Here is a 16183-nt window from a genome sequence, read left to right on the forward strand (position 1 = left end):
GTATGTTACCATCCTACAGCTTGAAAGAAAAAAAGAACAGAAATTCAATTTCAAAACAAAATGCTCACCCTGACTCACTCAGGGATGGATCCAGGGTTTTTAATGCAGGGCATTGACTGCCTGCCTGTTTTTCCCCTTCATCATCTGCTACCCTTAAAAAATGGTATCAACTGCATTGGTAAGAATCCACATTTCTTCCCTTTTGTTCTCTGGCTCCATTCCAGCATTTCCCTTGTCACACTGATGGGTGGAGTGCCTTTCATATTGGCATAGGACAGTGAGCGGATGTCTCCCCTTATGTTATCAAACAGAGACCCGGCGAGTGAATCCACTCAGAGCTGGAGCCTCCTTCGCGGCTTGGGAACACCAGTGGCACCGTGACTCTGTAGCTTGGATTTAGATCATTTTGACTATGGCCGTAGAACCCAGCAGCTCCGAATCCATGAAAAGGAGAGTTGGAAGGAGGTGAGTGATACAAATAAGGGGATGTTGATGTCACAATTATTGAAGGGACTCCAGCTGGTGAGCAACTTGCTGTGGAGACAGTAACTGCAACCATAGTTCATTAGCTGGTTATCTATCTTCATTTGTAGAGACGAGCTGTTGATTTTATATGAGAGGTGGGAATAAATTCTGCTTTATGTGCCCTGCGAAGAGTCTTCTTGAAATTACCTTCAGTGTCATGACTTGAGAAAAAAAATATCCAAGTTTCTGGAAAAAAAGCTGCACGTGTGTTCTGCACACTGGTTTGCCGGCGACTGTTTGTTTCTAATTAGGGAGCTGCAGCCTGCTGGCAGAGGAAACCATATTTGTCATAAGTTGTGGCATTGCATTTAGTTTGTGTGTCTCTGCTTTTAACATGGGGGCCAGAGATGATTGTACTGGATTCTTCCCTGTGGGTTCTGACTCTATTCTGCTCCATGGTTCATGTGTTCAGCCATTCTTACTTGTCCCTTCAGAGCCTGCTTCCGTTAGTATTCCCTGTTCTCTCATTAACTAGTTGTGTTCCCTAGTCTGGTCTTCCTGACCATTCAAATGCCAGGTTTGTTGTAGATATCATAAAACCTACCTGGCAGGTTGTTCAGAAAATTCGATGGGATGGTCAATAGAGTGCCTAACAGATTGTCTGGAAATAGTACATGCTCAGTACATCTTAATTTCTTTTCTCTCACCTGTAAGAGTTTTGTGTTAAATGATCTCTAAAGTATTTTTTAAATTTAATTTGACAAATGTGTACTGGCCACCTGCTAAGTGATGGACATCGAACCAGGCATCGGGGTCACAATCACAAAGAAGACAACAAAACAGACTATCATCTGCCTTCATGGGACTTAAATTTCAGGGAACAAAATCAACATGCAAAGAAATGCATGAGGACTTTCCTTTTTCTTCCCTTCACCTTTGCAAGATCAATTCAGTTCAAACTTCGAGTTCATAACTGAGGCTTTTTTTTTCTTTTAATGGGTATTTATTTTTGAGAGAGAGAGGAAGTGCAGGGGAGGGGCAGAGAGAGAGAGAGGGAGACAGAGGGTCCATACCAGGCTCTGCACTGAAGAGTAGAGAGGCCAATGCGGGGCTCGAACTCAGGAACTGTGAGATCATGACCTGAGCTGAAGTACGAAGCTTAACCAACTGAGCCACCCAGGTGCCATGAGGCTACTTAATTAAACCTGAAAGAAATATTTTCTGGGGCACCTGGGTGGCTCAGTCAATTAAGCGTCTGACTTCGGCTCAGGTCATGATCTCAGGGTTTGTGGGTTCAAGCTCCACATCAGGCTCTGTGCTAACAACAGCTCAGAGCCTGGAACTTGCTTCTGTGCTAACAGCTCAGAGCCTAGAACTTGCTTCGGATTCTGTGTCTCCCTCTCTTTCTGACCCTCCCCCACTCATTGTCTATCTCTCAAAAATAAACATTAAAAAAAGAGAGAAATATCTTCTGACTTAATATTTTTACATTTAACGAACATAGGCTGATTTTTGCCCGCTCGGCATCCGTCCCCTCCATGCCTGGTAGGAAGATCCTGAAACCACATTGGAGAACCATCCCAGTGTTTTACTCTCAGTTGATGGGGATCAGTTGGTGCTCTGCTCTGGCTCTGGGAGTGCTACAGAGCACACTGAATGCTCCCAGATGCTGTGGAAGGCCTGGTGCTTCAATGCAATCCCATATCCCAGGGCATATCGATGGGCTGACGTGTAGCCACATGACCCAAGTTTTTCAAATCAAAGTCAATCAAAGGAGCTTCAGTGTACAGGCAAGCTCCCTAAGTTCCTGGGGTCAAGGTTTAGTGTTATCCCAGTTCAGAAGGTCTTGAGAGGCAAGCTGAAGGAAGAAATTTATTATTGTATTATTATTATTATTATTATTATTATTGTCATCTTTCTGAAGGTTCTTCCCCTGCCTCTCAAAGACCTTCCTAATTGCCTCTATAGAACCATTAGTGGGGCACCTGCTCCTTATTGTATTATTTTGCCTTCACTGCTCTTTGAAATCGAGAACTCAGGGGTTGGTGAAAAGTTCCTGGCTGATAACCTCTTTACATGAAGAGGGGTCTTCCACTCCTATCTCCCCGTATTCCTGTCCATATTCTATTGTAACATCCTTTGTGACATCCCAATGTCAGAGACAGCATCTTCTGACCCTGGATTGCATTCTGAAGTCCAATTTGTGATTCTGACAATACTTGAGAGATATGGCATGGCAATATGCTGACAGAATAGTTGTCTGGTTTATCTGCTGTTGCAGAAACAGATACCATGCACAGTGTGTGCTTCCATTGCTCATTCATCTGAATTTGACTTTGAATAAGTTTTGGAACAGGAAAGCCATACTGGCTTCCTCAAGTGCTTCGTAACATGTGGCAGTGGTTACCCCTTACATAAGACAGCATGTTTATATCTATTTTTAAATACAGTACTGTCTAAGTATTTCTGTATCTTATACGTATTTGTGAGATGGATGTATTCAGGAAGACATGTGATGAAGAAAAGTCTCCTCCAGTCAATTATTCATGCATTCATTTACTAAAAAATAAATATTACCCTCCTACCATATGCCGGGCACTTTTGTGAGCCCCTGAAGATACAGAGGTGAGCAATCTCTTCATCTCTGGTGGCGGTTGAGCATCCATCCAAGAAGTTTCCTTGAATGTGTGCAAAAAGAACTATCACTCCCACCCTCTCCCAGATATTAGCGCTTTACTCTGCAATGGAGATGAGGTCTGAGCCCTTGGGAGAACTCAATTATGGTCCCCAGGAGTCGGGCGTGAGCGACAGAGCCCAGCGGGCAGCGGTACCTTGGATGCGGCGGGCCCGTGCGGCGCGCCCCACGCCCAGTGCCAGCGCTGGGCGGGGCCGCGGACTCGCGTTCCCCGGCCAAGGGCTCGCCTCCGCCGGAACCCCCCAGGGGGCGCTCGCGCCGAGGTTTCCCAACTAGTATCTCGCCGGTTGCCGGGAGCATGGGTTTCGTCAGAAGGTGGAAATCTCTCTGAGAAGCTGCCATCTATCTCCCCGCCACCCTCGCGTCCCCTCTTCCTCCCTCCCTTCCTCCCGTCTCCTCTCGGTTCCCTCCCGCTTCCCCCCGTACCTTCCCCTCGACTCTCTGAGTTAACTGGGAGCTCAGCCTCCACCCCCAACATTCCCACCCATTCCCCAGCCCCCATCTCCAAGGATGGAGTCGGGGTTTCCGGAGAGACCAAACTCCCCTCTCTGCATCTTTTCCGTCCGCTGTTGCTAAACTGGCCTCAGGGGACGAGGAGGGAGAGCGTCCGACTCCCCTCACACCACCACCAACTACACCACCAACCACCTCCACTCCAAAGCCGGATTCTGTCTGCGTCCTAGGGGTGGGACACACCTTGTCCCGGACTCGATTCTCTTCCTACTCTTCGAGGTTGACACCTCCAGGTAAGTAGACACCAACTCTGTCATTCCTGTGTTCTTGGGGCGCTAGGAAGGCAAAGTCCTTCGGGGCTGCTGCGTAGCAAGACCAACTTTTGAGACGCCCCGGGTTTCGCTCAGAGTGGCTTGTTTATCATCGCTGTTGTTTCAAGACGCAGCTACGAGCCGTCTTCCATCCAAGGGAACTTTCATCCCTTGCATCTCCCCTCCGCTCGCCGGGTGGGGTGGGGCGCGCGGGGTCGGGAGCAACCCTACGGAGGGGACCGCAGCGCACCCGCTGGGGAGCGGGTCCTGGAAGTCCTGGAGTGGGGAGGACATGGCTGTTTTAGAAATCGGGGAGAGGGCAGGGAGCAGAGTCCTGGCTGAAGTTGCAGCTTCCCCTTTGACTGTGAGACAGCTGTGGGAAACTGTATTGGTGGCCAGTGGCTTGACCTAGCTGCTGTTGGATTTAGCCTCTCAACTCCCCCCCCCCCCCCAGTAGGTCCCAATAATATGTAATTGTGGTCGAGGCTCTCCAGCTAAAAACTAATCAGTAGGCTTGCAAGTCTCTCGATTCAGCCAAGACCCTCCACGCTCCTTCTAATGTTAGATAAAGTGGGGGGGGGGGGAGGTGGTAGTAGGGGGAGGAGGCCAGGGGTGGGACCGGAGGGACTACCGAAGCGCTAGCCACGGCCGACCAAAGAGACTGGGACCCCTTGTGTATCACAGAAGCTCGTGAATTGTTAGGGCGGAATCCAGGGAGACAATTCGGGGGCGGTCCACGCCAAGTCAAGTGAGCGTTGATGACCATGCAGTGGGGAGCTGGCTGAACACCGAGAAATACTCTTAGGAAGATGCACTCCTCCTTCCTCTTGAGGAAAGAGGCTCGGCTTTAAGGCTCCAGGTCCCATCCAGCTCTCCAGATCCGACCGCGCCCCCCCCCCCCCCCCCGACGTCGTTGCAAGACTGGCTTCCAGTCCCAGAACTTGCCAGGCTCCAGGAGACATCGCAGACTGCAGCGATGATCCGTGGTGCACGAGTTTAGGAAATGCATGCCGTGGGGTTTCAGGAGGTGGAGGAAAGAAAGGTGAGCAGAGTAGTGAGGGTGAGGGAGTAGGGAGGAATGAGTGTCCAGGGAAACTTTGCGAGAGAAATATCTGGAGAGAACCCCCGTCCCCCACACACTGACCCACTTGATGCTACAGGATTTCGGTGCCTTTTGGGAAGAGATACATCTGTTCCATTGCACCTGTGCTCAGAACTATGCAAAACCAACCTCTCGTCCTCTTGTTTCTTTTTGTTGCTTTGCCAGGGATTTTTGAAGCACTGCTCTTGATTGTTCTTGGCTCACGTGGTTTTCGTTTTCCTAAACAGCATTTTTGAGCTGTCCAAGGTGTTTAAAGTGTTCTTGAACTGAGACTGAAGTCTAGTCTTAATGGAAAAACTGTCTTAAGTTCAAATGAAATATCCTTTTCTCTCTATTCCTTCCTTCGACTGCTCTCTTAATCCCTATTCTCAAAGGTGTTTGTAGATTTTTTTTTTTTTTGGCTTTAGGTCAAAACAACCCCTCCCCCCCCCCCCCCGAAAAATCAACTGTCCTGGAGCACAGGTGTTTCGAATCCATGGCAATGTTTTGTAGTTAGTATACACTGGTTAAACTGCATAGCACATCCCCCCAAGAGCCAAAGGCCAGCAAGAATTTTACTTCTTTTATTTGATGCCCTTCAAGTTTAGGAAGGTCCCGTTTCTTTTTTATTACTCAGCAGATAAGACCCAGCTCAGGACGGCTATTGCTGTGATTAGATAACTTCTGATGTTTTCATTTCCCTTACTAAGCTGCCATTCCCAGGTTAAATTAGTTTTATTGGCCTATTTTAAAGAAAGACTGGCAGAGTTGCTCTAGCAGATCAGGGGGCTGAGCTCAGAGTAGGTCAAAGGTATTCACATGTAGGGAAGTGGATAAAAATAGGAGGGTTGGCAAATACAGATAGGACACCTGTGTTAATGTGCATACTAATGAGGGCCAGAATCTCCTCGTTTATCTCTGATGGAAAGATTCTGACAGCTTCACAAGATCAAACTCAAATCACATCAAAACTAGGTGATTTCCCCTGAGCATTACATAAAAGGAAGTATCAGTCCATAGCAGGAGTGGATGTTGAATCCTAGACAGTTTTGAATGGTTGGGTGAGAAGAACTTGCCTATAATGTAATCAAAGGTCTACTCATGTAATACTATGTGAGAACTCTCATGGGCATCAAATCTATACCTTTCCTGTGAGTGGTCAGCCTCATTTTTAATTTTCCAGACACACTTCCAGTGGAATTTATTGGAAACAGGCCCAGATGGGGTCTAGTGAGTTTCCCAGCATGAGACAACCACTTTACTAGAGCTTCTAAGTATTTATTTAAAAATAGTAGCTCTGAGGTTTGTGCATTGTATTTTAATTGTACTTAAAAGACTTCCAGTTTATCTCTAGGTCTTTGGTAGCAACATGGCATTTTGCTTGAATTATTGATTTTTTTAGGGGAATCCTGCATTTAGAGGTTTTAATTAAGAGGTATCTTGTATTAAAGTGTTTCTTGATCTGCATGTGGATTTCTGATTAAAACATACCTCATTCCATTTAGTAGAAGGCAAAGGTGTTATCTGTTTCCAGAGAAGATTTATGTAGTATTCCAAAATATATATACATATGAGCTTGATTCTTCCTATCACCAGATGATTTGAGTCCACCATGACTGAAAACCTTAAGATTATGCTGACTATAAAAAATAACCACAGAAAAAAAGTGGGTTAATAGTGGAATCTTTGTTCTCACCTGTGTTTGAATCTTTTGGTATCCAACTGAATGTTTTAATATGGTTTGCACCAAGCCTTTTTTTCTGAAGTATAACACTCTGGATCATTATGGCCACTTTTGTTCACATAAAGGACTTTTCCATTTGGAAGTAAACATGTTGGACGTGAATAGTCAATGTGTGTGTCATTAATGCCCCACACTTTCATGGGGATCTGAATCCAGAACAAAGAGTGAGAAGAGTGCTTTCATGGCCTCAACCTGCTAGATTGGGAAAAAGGCTCTACACTAATTGGGAAAGTCACTTCATGAATCTTTGTATTTTTAATCAGAGATATGGCCAGAAGATCTGTATTTCATGCATTTTGAAGAAGAAAAAGGCTAAATTTGTTCTCTGTATTTGATCTTTCCGTTTTTGTCTTGTTAATATTTTAAAACAAAACAAAAACCCCTTTGGATCCATACGGTCACCCAAAGTCATATTGCCTTGGCAACGGTAGTCAGTACACCGGAGTCACAAAATATCAAGACAGGAAATTTAAAATGCATTTAAAATAAAAATGTCACGTGGTTCAGCACTATCCTATAGTGCATTAGCACTGACCTTCCAGCATATAATAATAGAGTTGCATTTGAATCTGCCTTTCTCCTGACTGCACATAGATAGTAAATAACAGATTACAGGACTTTAAGTTTTTTTTTAGGATGTCCTAAAAATTCTATAATGGTTTTTCTTTTGAGGGAAGCGTGTTATGAAAATAAGTGGGTTGGAGTTACAAATCCATTTTTTGGATGAGGTGTTTATGTGGAGGTTGGTGGTAAGTCTGAAATCAAGCTCAATCAATGGATCAGGCATGATGTGCTGTCTTCTGTATGATATCGGAAGTAGACAGTATGTAGTCAGGCCTCAGCACTCAGTTCAGTCAGGGGATATCTAGTAACACTTGTGGCTGCAGTATAAAAACGTCATAGTGCCTACATATACTTTTAGTCTTTTCTGTACTAGAAATCTCATTTATGTGGGAGCTTTCTGTTTAGTCTATGAATTACTAAATATATATGATATATAGTATATGTTTTTTCTAAGCTGGCAAATCCCAAAAAGTTCTTTCTTTGGCTGTTGTATTTTTTGGAAAGTCTCTTGAGAACCACTAGCTTTTAGATCAGTAAATATTGAAGGCCTGAAGGCAAGTGTTGGAAAGTTGAAGAAAGTGGTAAGGAAGGCTTATTTGGGAAGGTTCGTTCCAGTCCTATGACTTTGTACACTCCAAGGGGTGAGGGAACCAACTGAGGGTTGGCCTGTGGTGGGTTTATTTCCCAACTTGGACAACAACTGTTTCTCTTTGAATCTATGACTCTCGAACTGGAAGAGAGCTTGGGGATAATCTGTTGACTCTAGCTGTTTAATTTGATAGATGTGGAAACTAAACCTTGGAGAGCTTGTTCAAGGTCAGGGGACTCACTCAACAACCCTCCTGATTATTCCTTTCTCTCTATATAGACTTGAGTTCCCTGGAGATAATGACTGTAGTGGCGCCAGTGTCTGGTGCCATGTGCACTGATAATCTTTACTGAGTTGGGGATGGTGGGGTGGGGGGCTCCCACCTCCATTGCAGTATTTGGAAGAGCAGGCTTGGGACTTACTACTTTGCTCTCTATTGGAGTCAGTGCAATATTTACCCAATAGATGTGATTAAATTTGTACAAAATCATTGTCTGCAGCCATCTCTGTTAATGTACATGTTTTGTGAAGAATTGTTCATGCACAGTCTTAGGTTTTCTACTTTAAATGTCATAACTGAATCAATAAAGTAAACAAAGAGATTTTATGAGTGTTTATAGTTCCAGGAACTCACAGGGGAATCTTTTTTTCCTGTTTTAAATTAAAGGTCCATTCAAAACGAACACATTCTAAAATGTTTTTCTATCATTGGCTCAACATAATATTTCTAACTTTGTACTTCCTATTACTTAGAAAACTAGAAATATTTCTCCTTGGAAACATCAAGGGAAAAATACAGTATTTCTGGTTAAGCCTGGAAACCTTCTCAGGTTTAAGGTGTATTGACTAAAAGACCTTCCTTACCCAAAAGATTCCAAACCTCTGCGGGTCAGTTCATTGAGCTTTGAGGGAGAGGAGGAACAAAAGTAGGCTAGCAGGGGTCCAAGGTGAAGGCAGCCCCCAGTAGCTGTTGAGGCAAGGGGGAAGGGCGGGAGAGAGTTGGCATTAGAGTGGACGGACGCTAGAGGGCGCCGGAGCACCGGCAGAGCCTACCTCCTGGGACCATGAACCCGACTTCTAGGCTCGGGGGATGGGGTTTGACTGAACCTCAAAGATGTGCTCAGGTATGAAATACTGGTTTTCCCCGTGCCTCTGACTCTCCAGTCCACATTGCATCACTTCAGGGAGAAGACAAAGGATTTTGCCTTCAGAATCCAGTAGGGCACTTCCAGTGCCTGCTTGGGTTGCCCAGTGCCTGGACAGCACGCCAGCTCTTTGGATTCAGGCTGTCTGGAGTCTGACTGCCCTCTGTTTCCTGACACCAGGACCTTTTGCCAGTGGAAGAACTCTGGGTTCAGAAAAACCTCGTTTAAATTTGGGGCTTATAGTTTTCAAGCTGCAGACAGAGTGCACCTGCATGAGTGTTAGCGTCTGCAAATGGGACTAGTGGTGGTTGGTGAATGTTGGAATGTTTAAAACGGTCCAGTATTTTAGCCGGCAGGCAAATGACAGTTCCTGCGTCCCTTCTCTTAAGAGTTCTCCCAAAACTTCATCCTTTCCTTTCCATCTGAACTTCCTTCTGTTTCCACACCCCCACTCCCTCAGCAGAAGGGTCTCATTTATCCATCTGTTGAATAATAATTGATCACATCCTTTATGCCAAAACCTGTGTTAGGCACTGGGAATAAGTGTGATGTTCACATTTTTGGAAGTGCAGGCTTGAGGGGTAGACAGGTGCGTGAGAACAGGCATTAAAACCTGTGGAGGTAAGTGTAAGGAGAGAGATGATGAACAAATGATGTGGGTTAAGAGATAAGAGAGTCATTTGCTTTGTCTCAGAGAAACTGGGGAATGGTCCCTCAAGTCCTTTACACTCAGGTGTTTTTTCTTCTCCCTGTATATCAAGACACGTGGTCTGGGGGGTGATTCTGAGTGAGAGGAAGGATCAGGGTTGGGGTGTGGGGGCGATCTCCCTCAGTGTGAGCTTAGGTTTGTGTGTATGTTTAACAGAGGTTCTTAAATCCAGTCAGCTCACACCGCTGCCCTGTGGATTTTAACCGCATCTATATCATAAGATAAATGACTATATAGTAGACTTAATCCTTTGAAACAGCAAAATGATTTTTAAAGGAAATGGTAGAAGAATGACAGCAACAACAAGAAACTGACCACTAAATGTGGGTCTGGAACAATCTAAATAAGGATTCTATTTTTAAAATATTAAAAGATGTATTCAATATAAATATCAATAAAAAAGAAAAATTATACCGGAAGGAGAATGGTTAAAAGAAATGTTTTATCATTATCCTTAAAGCGACAGAAAAGCTTTTAAGTTATTTGGAGACCCTGGGGGCCCAGGGAACCTGATTGATGCCTTTGTTATATTTTGTACAGTTATTTTAACAAGTAACTGAGAGACAAAAATTTCAGTGACAAAATGGAAAAGTCAAGGAGGTTTATATGTGAGATCTTGTTGATATGAAACCAGGGATGGGCACTTTGGGCCATGTGTGTTAATCTTATCTGCTAGGTAGATCTCTAAGCTTCTAGAGTCCATGGTTGGAATTCTGTGACTTCACTGACTGTGAATCATATTGGGAGGAAAGTCCTGATAAGAGGAAAATGGTAGAAATAGTTGGTTTGGTGCAGGCAGAGCAGAGTGAGCAGCTAATAATATTAAATTACAGCGCATGGCCTGATTGAATTTTATAGAGACAGGAAAGGAAATGCTTCTTATGGAATCAAAGAATGTAAGAACTAGACAATCCTATAAAATTAGGCTCACCCCCTTCCATTGTTTTGGATGAGGAAACAGAGGCCCAGCAAGGTGAAATCACTCACACAAGCTGTATGGAGGTTGAGTTAGAGCAAGACAGAAGTTTCTGCATCCTTTGTCCTGGCCCATGCTATACTCATCCTTCCTCCCCACTTCGTGCTTCAGGAGACAGCAGCACCCCCGCCCCTGTCTTGTTCATGGCTGAACCATGAACAGCACCAGCCATCTAGCCATTGCTCAAAAAATTTTGGTTGACTACATGAGCAATGTTATTTCCTTCTTCCTCACTCTGATTTAGGAATGTGCCAAGAAATCACTAGGTTGCAATGCAATTTGGTAAAGACAAATATTTGCTGAGTTTTGTTATGATATGGGCTTAAGCTTTGAAGGTAAGCAGACTTGGTTCAAATTCTGGCTTTGCCACTCAATAGCTGTTTGGCTTTGGGAAAATTACTCAATGTCTTTGAGCCTTATTTCCTTGGGGATAAAGCTATATAAAGTAGTAGAGGACCTGCATCACAGGTATGTACTAAGTGTTAGTTTTTCTTAGTCTCCCATTCCTCCTCTCTGTTCTTCCCAGAGAAGATTTAAAGGAGAATACAGTACTTTTTCCAAAGTGATTTTAATTTATTTCAGATAGTACACATTTATCTTGTATAAAAAGTAGAATTATTTCACTGTGTAAGCATAAACACGTATTTAATCACTACAAATGAGTATTCTGTGGGTTAGATATTATTAGTCACATTTTATAAATAATTGAGTCAATGCCAAAGCACTAGCAACAGAGGGGGACTGAAATCTAGGGGGCTCCCACTCCAATTCCAAAGCTGGGTGTTTTTTTCAAATTCGTGTTTCGTATGATCTTTGTTTCTTACCTATCCTTCCACAGCTGCTTCTCTCAAGAAGGCTCACATCCTCTTCTTCACGTGTCCTCATGGCCTGGCTGCACCCACTCCCCTGGTGTATTACAAGCTTTTCAGGGTAGTAGCTGTGTAGTGCACATCTTATGATAACTCCAGAGTGCCTAGAACCTTCTGGTACACGGATAACTCTCTTTGTCACCCTGTGTGTGTGCCCACCCCCTTAGCATGTATCCTGAATCTAGGCCAAGTTTGTGGGTGGTTACACTGCACATTGAACTTGCTCAAAATCAACCCTACAGCGTCTCTCATTTATTAGAAATACTCTTGGGGTGCCTGGGTGCGCCGGTTAAGTCAGTTAAGTGTCTGACTTCAGCTCAGGTCATGATCTCACAGCTCATGAGTTCGAACCCTGCATCGGCCTCTGTGCTGACTGCTCAGAGTCTGGAGCCTGCCTGCTTCGGATTCTGTGTCTTCCTCTCTCTCTGCCCCCTTCCTTGCACTCTGTCTCTCTCTCCTTCAAAAATAAACACTAAAAAAAATTAGAAAAAAATACTCTTACTACATTTTGATCGTTCTGTATTGTGTAATCTAAATTAACATTTGAGGTTTTACAGATCTACTATAGACATTGTCTATGTAATACAATATATGTTGCACTTGAACAACTTATGGGATTTATTTTGAAGATTATTTCGACTGTGTATGAGTTTTATTTCACTCATTGAATCATAGCCCCTACCTAAAATGTGCTCCATTATATTTACAAGGCTACACTCTGTGCTGTATATAGGTAGGTAGAGTTATTAGTGAAAAGCATGAATTTTTAGCCAGAGATTCCTGGGTTTGAATCCCAGCTCTGCTTAATCTCTTGAAGTTCAATTTCCACAGATGTAAAATGAGTAATGATAGTGCCTATGCCCGAGGATAGCTGTGAGCCTTGAAAGATATAGTGCACATCTGTGGCATCCCAACTGCCCATCAGATTTCAGGCACATGGAAATTGCTCAAACTGTAACTAGTATTGGCTGGTGGCACCCCTCAAACTTGGGAGCTTGTGAGTAATTACCCTAATGGTAGTGGTTTGCTGTATTGCAAAGGGGTTGTGAAAAATAGGAGTGTGTTTATGAAAGTATGATAGAAATCGGCAATAAAATGTGTGTTTTCCACAGTTACTGATGTAACCACTTACCTTTCTCCCTTCCCTCTTCTCTGTTTCTACCCACGAATTTTATGCCTAGACACAAAGATGACTCAAGGGGTATGCTGGGGTTTCTCTAAGATAAAACTTCTCTGTTCCTGCTGGTTCCAGCTTTATTTCTGATGCAAAGTATGTTTAGCACTGGCCCCCAGAAACACAGCTAGAATACAGAATCAATCACTCTGCCCTGCAAGGTCCAGCAACAGACATTTATTGTATTTGACTTTATGTATCTTCCACCTTTGTTCAAATAAGATTCTAGACAGCAAGCAATAGACAATATATTGGGGGTTCTCTGCTATCAAAGTCCAAAATGCTGCTAGCATAAAATACTCTTTTCAAAGAGACCCAATGCAGGTCTTAAAGCCAAGTTTCTCACACTTGAGGACAAATCAGAATCTCCTGGAAAACTTGTTACAACACAGATAGATGTCTTCTGGCCCCCACCAGGTTCCAATTCAGTGGGTCTAGTGTTAGAGCCAATTAATTTGTATCTCTGACAATTTCCCAGGTGATGTTGATGCTGCTGGTTTGGGGACCACACTTTGAGAACCAAGTCTTAAATATTCCCTTTATTTAGACAAACCGTGAACTTTCTATCTTGTGTGGTAAAGCCGAGAACAGCGTTAGTGGTGAAGAAAGGGATCTGACATTTACTGAGCAACTATGACATTTGCCATGTGTCAGGTACCTCAGCGGGCACTTTATGCATATTGTCCTATTTAATCCTCATAACTGTCCAGCCAATCAAGTCATAATTATTTATTGAGACCCCATCATGTATCATGCTAGGCTCTGAGGTATGGGGTGAACCTACAGACATAATCCTGACTTTCTGGATATTATGTTTCAGCAGGGAAACTTGTTTGAGAAGATAATTATAAGGGTGGCTAGTCTGATGTATAGAGTATAGAAGACCAGAGAAGCTGAGTAACTTGGCTAAGGTTACACAGCCAATGGGAGAGGGCACAAAACAAACTTGAAAATCATTTTACTTTAAAATATCTATTCTTTCCACTAAACCAGAGGGTCTTAGACTTTTTGGTCTCAGGGCTCCTTTATACCCTCAAAAATTATTAAAGATCCCCAAAGAGCTTTTGTTTAGGTTAAATCTATCCACATGTACTGTATTGGAAATTAAAGGGGTTCACCTTCTGAGAACAGCTGCACTAGACCATGGTGCAAATAGTGCCATTTTTCTTCGATTCTCAACCCTAATTTGTTTTGATGACTTTTGTAGCCAGAAAAGATGAGACTCGTCACATCTCCTCCTAGACTTGTATTTTTTTAAATATGGGAGCCTCTCTTAAGCCTTAGCCTGTATTTCTAGTGATGGCAACTTCCTAAAGAAAAGGCTGATCTGCTTTGGAATTGAGTTCTTACATTTTTATGTGTGTAAGTATGTATGTGTATGCGCATTTATGATAAGGAAAAGCCAACAGTTAAACTATCTATCCCAGAACAAACTGAGATGTGGTGGCTTTATTATTCCTCGAAGGATCTCTATCCCAGCCAAGGGCATTTAGAAAGATACGGTCTGTGAATGTTTGTGGCATGTATTGCCTTCAGGGTTCCTCAGGGCACATGCCACCAAAAGAGAAGTCCAAGGAAGCAAGCTGAGGGCTCACTCCTGCTAACTCCTCACAGTGGGAGGAAGAGATGATCGATTAGATTCCAGTGCTGTGGCTTTTCTGTGTAATGTTGGCAGCTGAGTTGTGTTTAATTGTGGGCTAATGACTGATTCCATCATTTTTATTCATTACCTAACGGGAAAGAGGAGTCCTAGTAGATACTTCCCTTTGGTGTTTAATGGTCCATGGTTGTTCAGACTTGGATGCCCTGGTTGACTCTTAATGCTTTATGGCATCGTTAAGTTTTACTGAGTAAAATCAACCAAATCAGAGCTGACGTAACTCAGTGTGGTTCTCAACTGATGACCAGTGAATTCAAATCTCCTTTTATTTTTCACAGAAACCAATGAACTCTAAGGGAGATTCTGCAGCAGAGTTAGGGCAGTGATTTAGATGTAGCAGATCCTTGGATGAGAAATTAGAAAGAGGATGTCTTCCGGTCCTTTGACTGTTATGTCTTTTTGACAGCAAACATCTGGATCACTGGTTCACAGAGAAACTTTAAAAATGTTTATCCAGATGTTTGGTGTCACAGAGGCACATCCCACAGCCACAATAAACAAATAAAAAAATGTGATGCTAGGTGATCATTTGTCATCTTCCTTAAAAGCTGAAATTTGACATGAGGCATTTCTGTGAGTTGACCAGACGCAGCATGGAGTCCTTTATGCCACATTTCTGTGTACAGAGCACATTCTGCTAGGTAATTATAACTTTGTGAAGGAATTCTCTTTCTGGAAAGCAGCATTTGGAGGAGGGTCTAGGGCATAAATGAGTGTACCCGCAGGTCACATCTTCTTTTCATTCACATCAAACGGGAGTCTGTGTGGTATGCCCCATGAGGGGCCATCTCCTGGGAACCCTTTCAGCCAAGTTTTGGGTGCTGTTTTTAAGTTGTGAGCTTCTTGCCCCAAATTCTCAAATTCTGACTCAGTGGGCTCGGGTGAGCAACCCTGTTGGTTTTGTAGATTGCTGGGGCCGCTTTTGAGATCTCCTTTCTCCAAAGCAGACACAAAGAGGGAAGGATCCTCGCCCCCTTGTTCCTCACCCACCCACCTACCCTGTCCAGGGAATGGGCTCAGGGAAGACCATAGCTGCTTACTGACCCTTTGAGTTTGCCCTGTGTCTGCCTTTCCAACCAAGATAAGCAGCCCTGCTTAGACTTGCATCCAGCAGGAATAGATGGGAGTTGTTGTCTATATGGACAGAATGATGGGAATCTGGGGATCTGCCTGATATTCTAGGAACATCATCTTTCCTAAGCTGGGAAAAAGAGACATCATCCGATTAGGGAGGCTCAGTGCTTGGTTACTTAGATGAAAACTTCTTTCCCGTTTGTTTGGATGAGCAAGAGCAGTTCTATTTGTGATTCCCATTCTTCTCTGGTGTTTTATGGGTAATTATAATAGCTGGTTACAAAGTTCATTCTCTAAACAAATTGTTATGTGATTTTTCCTTTATAAATACTTTTAAACTTCTATGAATCTAAGGGAGGTTTGAGATTAAACAAGACCTGATTAAGGCAAACTTGAGATCTTCAGCCCATTGTCAAATGAGATCCACTAAGGGCAGGTATCAGCAAAATGTAGCCTGTGGGTCAAATCCAGCATGCGGACTTTTTTTGTAAATAAAGTTTTATTGGAGCATGTCATACCTGTTATTGCCTGTAGTTACTTTCATACTACAATGCCAGAACTGGGTAGTTGTGACATAGAGTATAGCCCACACAGCTTTCTATCTCGCTCTTTGTAGAACAAGTTTGCCAGTTCCTGCACTTGGAACGTATTTCTGTTTGGCCATCTCTAGACAG

At 43.5% G+C, this 16183-nt stretch overlaps 1 protein-coding gene across 2 annotated transcripts in view; it reads left to right on the forward strand.

Moving 5' to 3' along the window:
• Nucleotides 1-16183, forward strand: part of CPNE4 (copine 4) — a 598316-nt gene that overhangs the window by 104560 nt on the left and 477573 nt on the right. The window contains exon 2 of one of the 2 annotated variants that reach the window (XM_053221448.1): nt 312-465. In XM_053221448.1, coding sequence (XP_053077423.1) covers nt 413-465 — 53 coding nt within the window. In that variant the 5' untranslated portion in view covers nt 312-412. Of the gene's footprint in view, nt 1-311; nt 466-3440; nt 3907-16183 lie in introns of those variants that run through there. The other variant, XM_027061847.2, reaches the window with a different exon arrangement.

Source organism: Acinonyx jubatus, chromosome C2, assembly GCF_027475565.1.
Source record: "Acinonyx jubatus isolate Ajub_Pintada_27869175 chromosome C2, VMU_Ajub_asm_v1.0, whole genome shotgun sequence".
Taxonomy (NCBI): Eukaryota; Metazoa; Chordata; class Mammalia; order Carnivora; family Felidae; genus Acinonyx; species Acinonyx jubatus.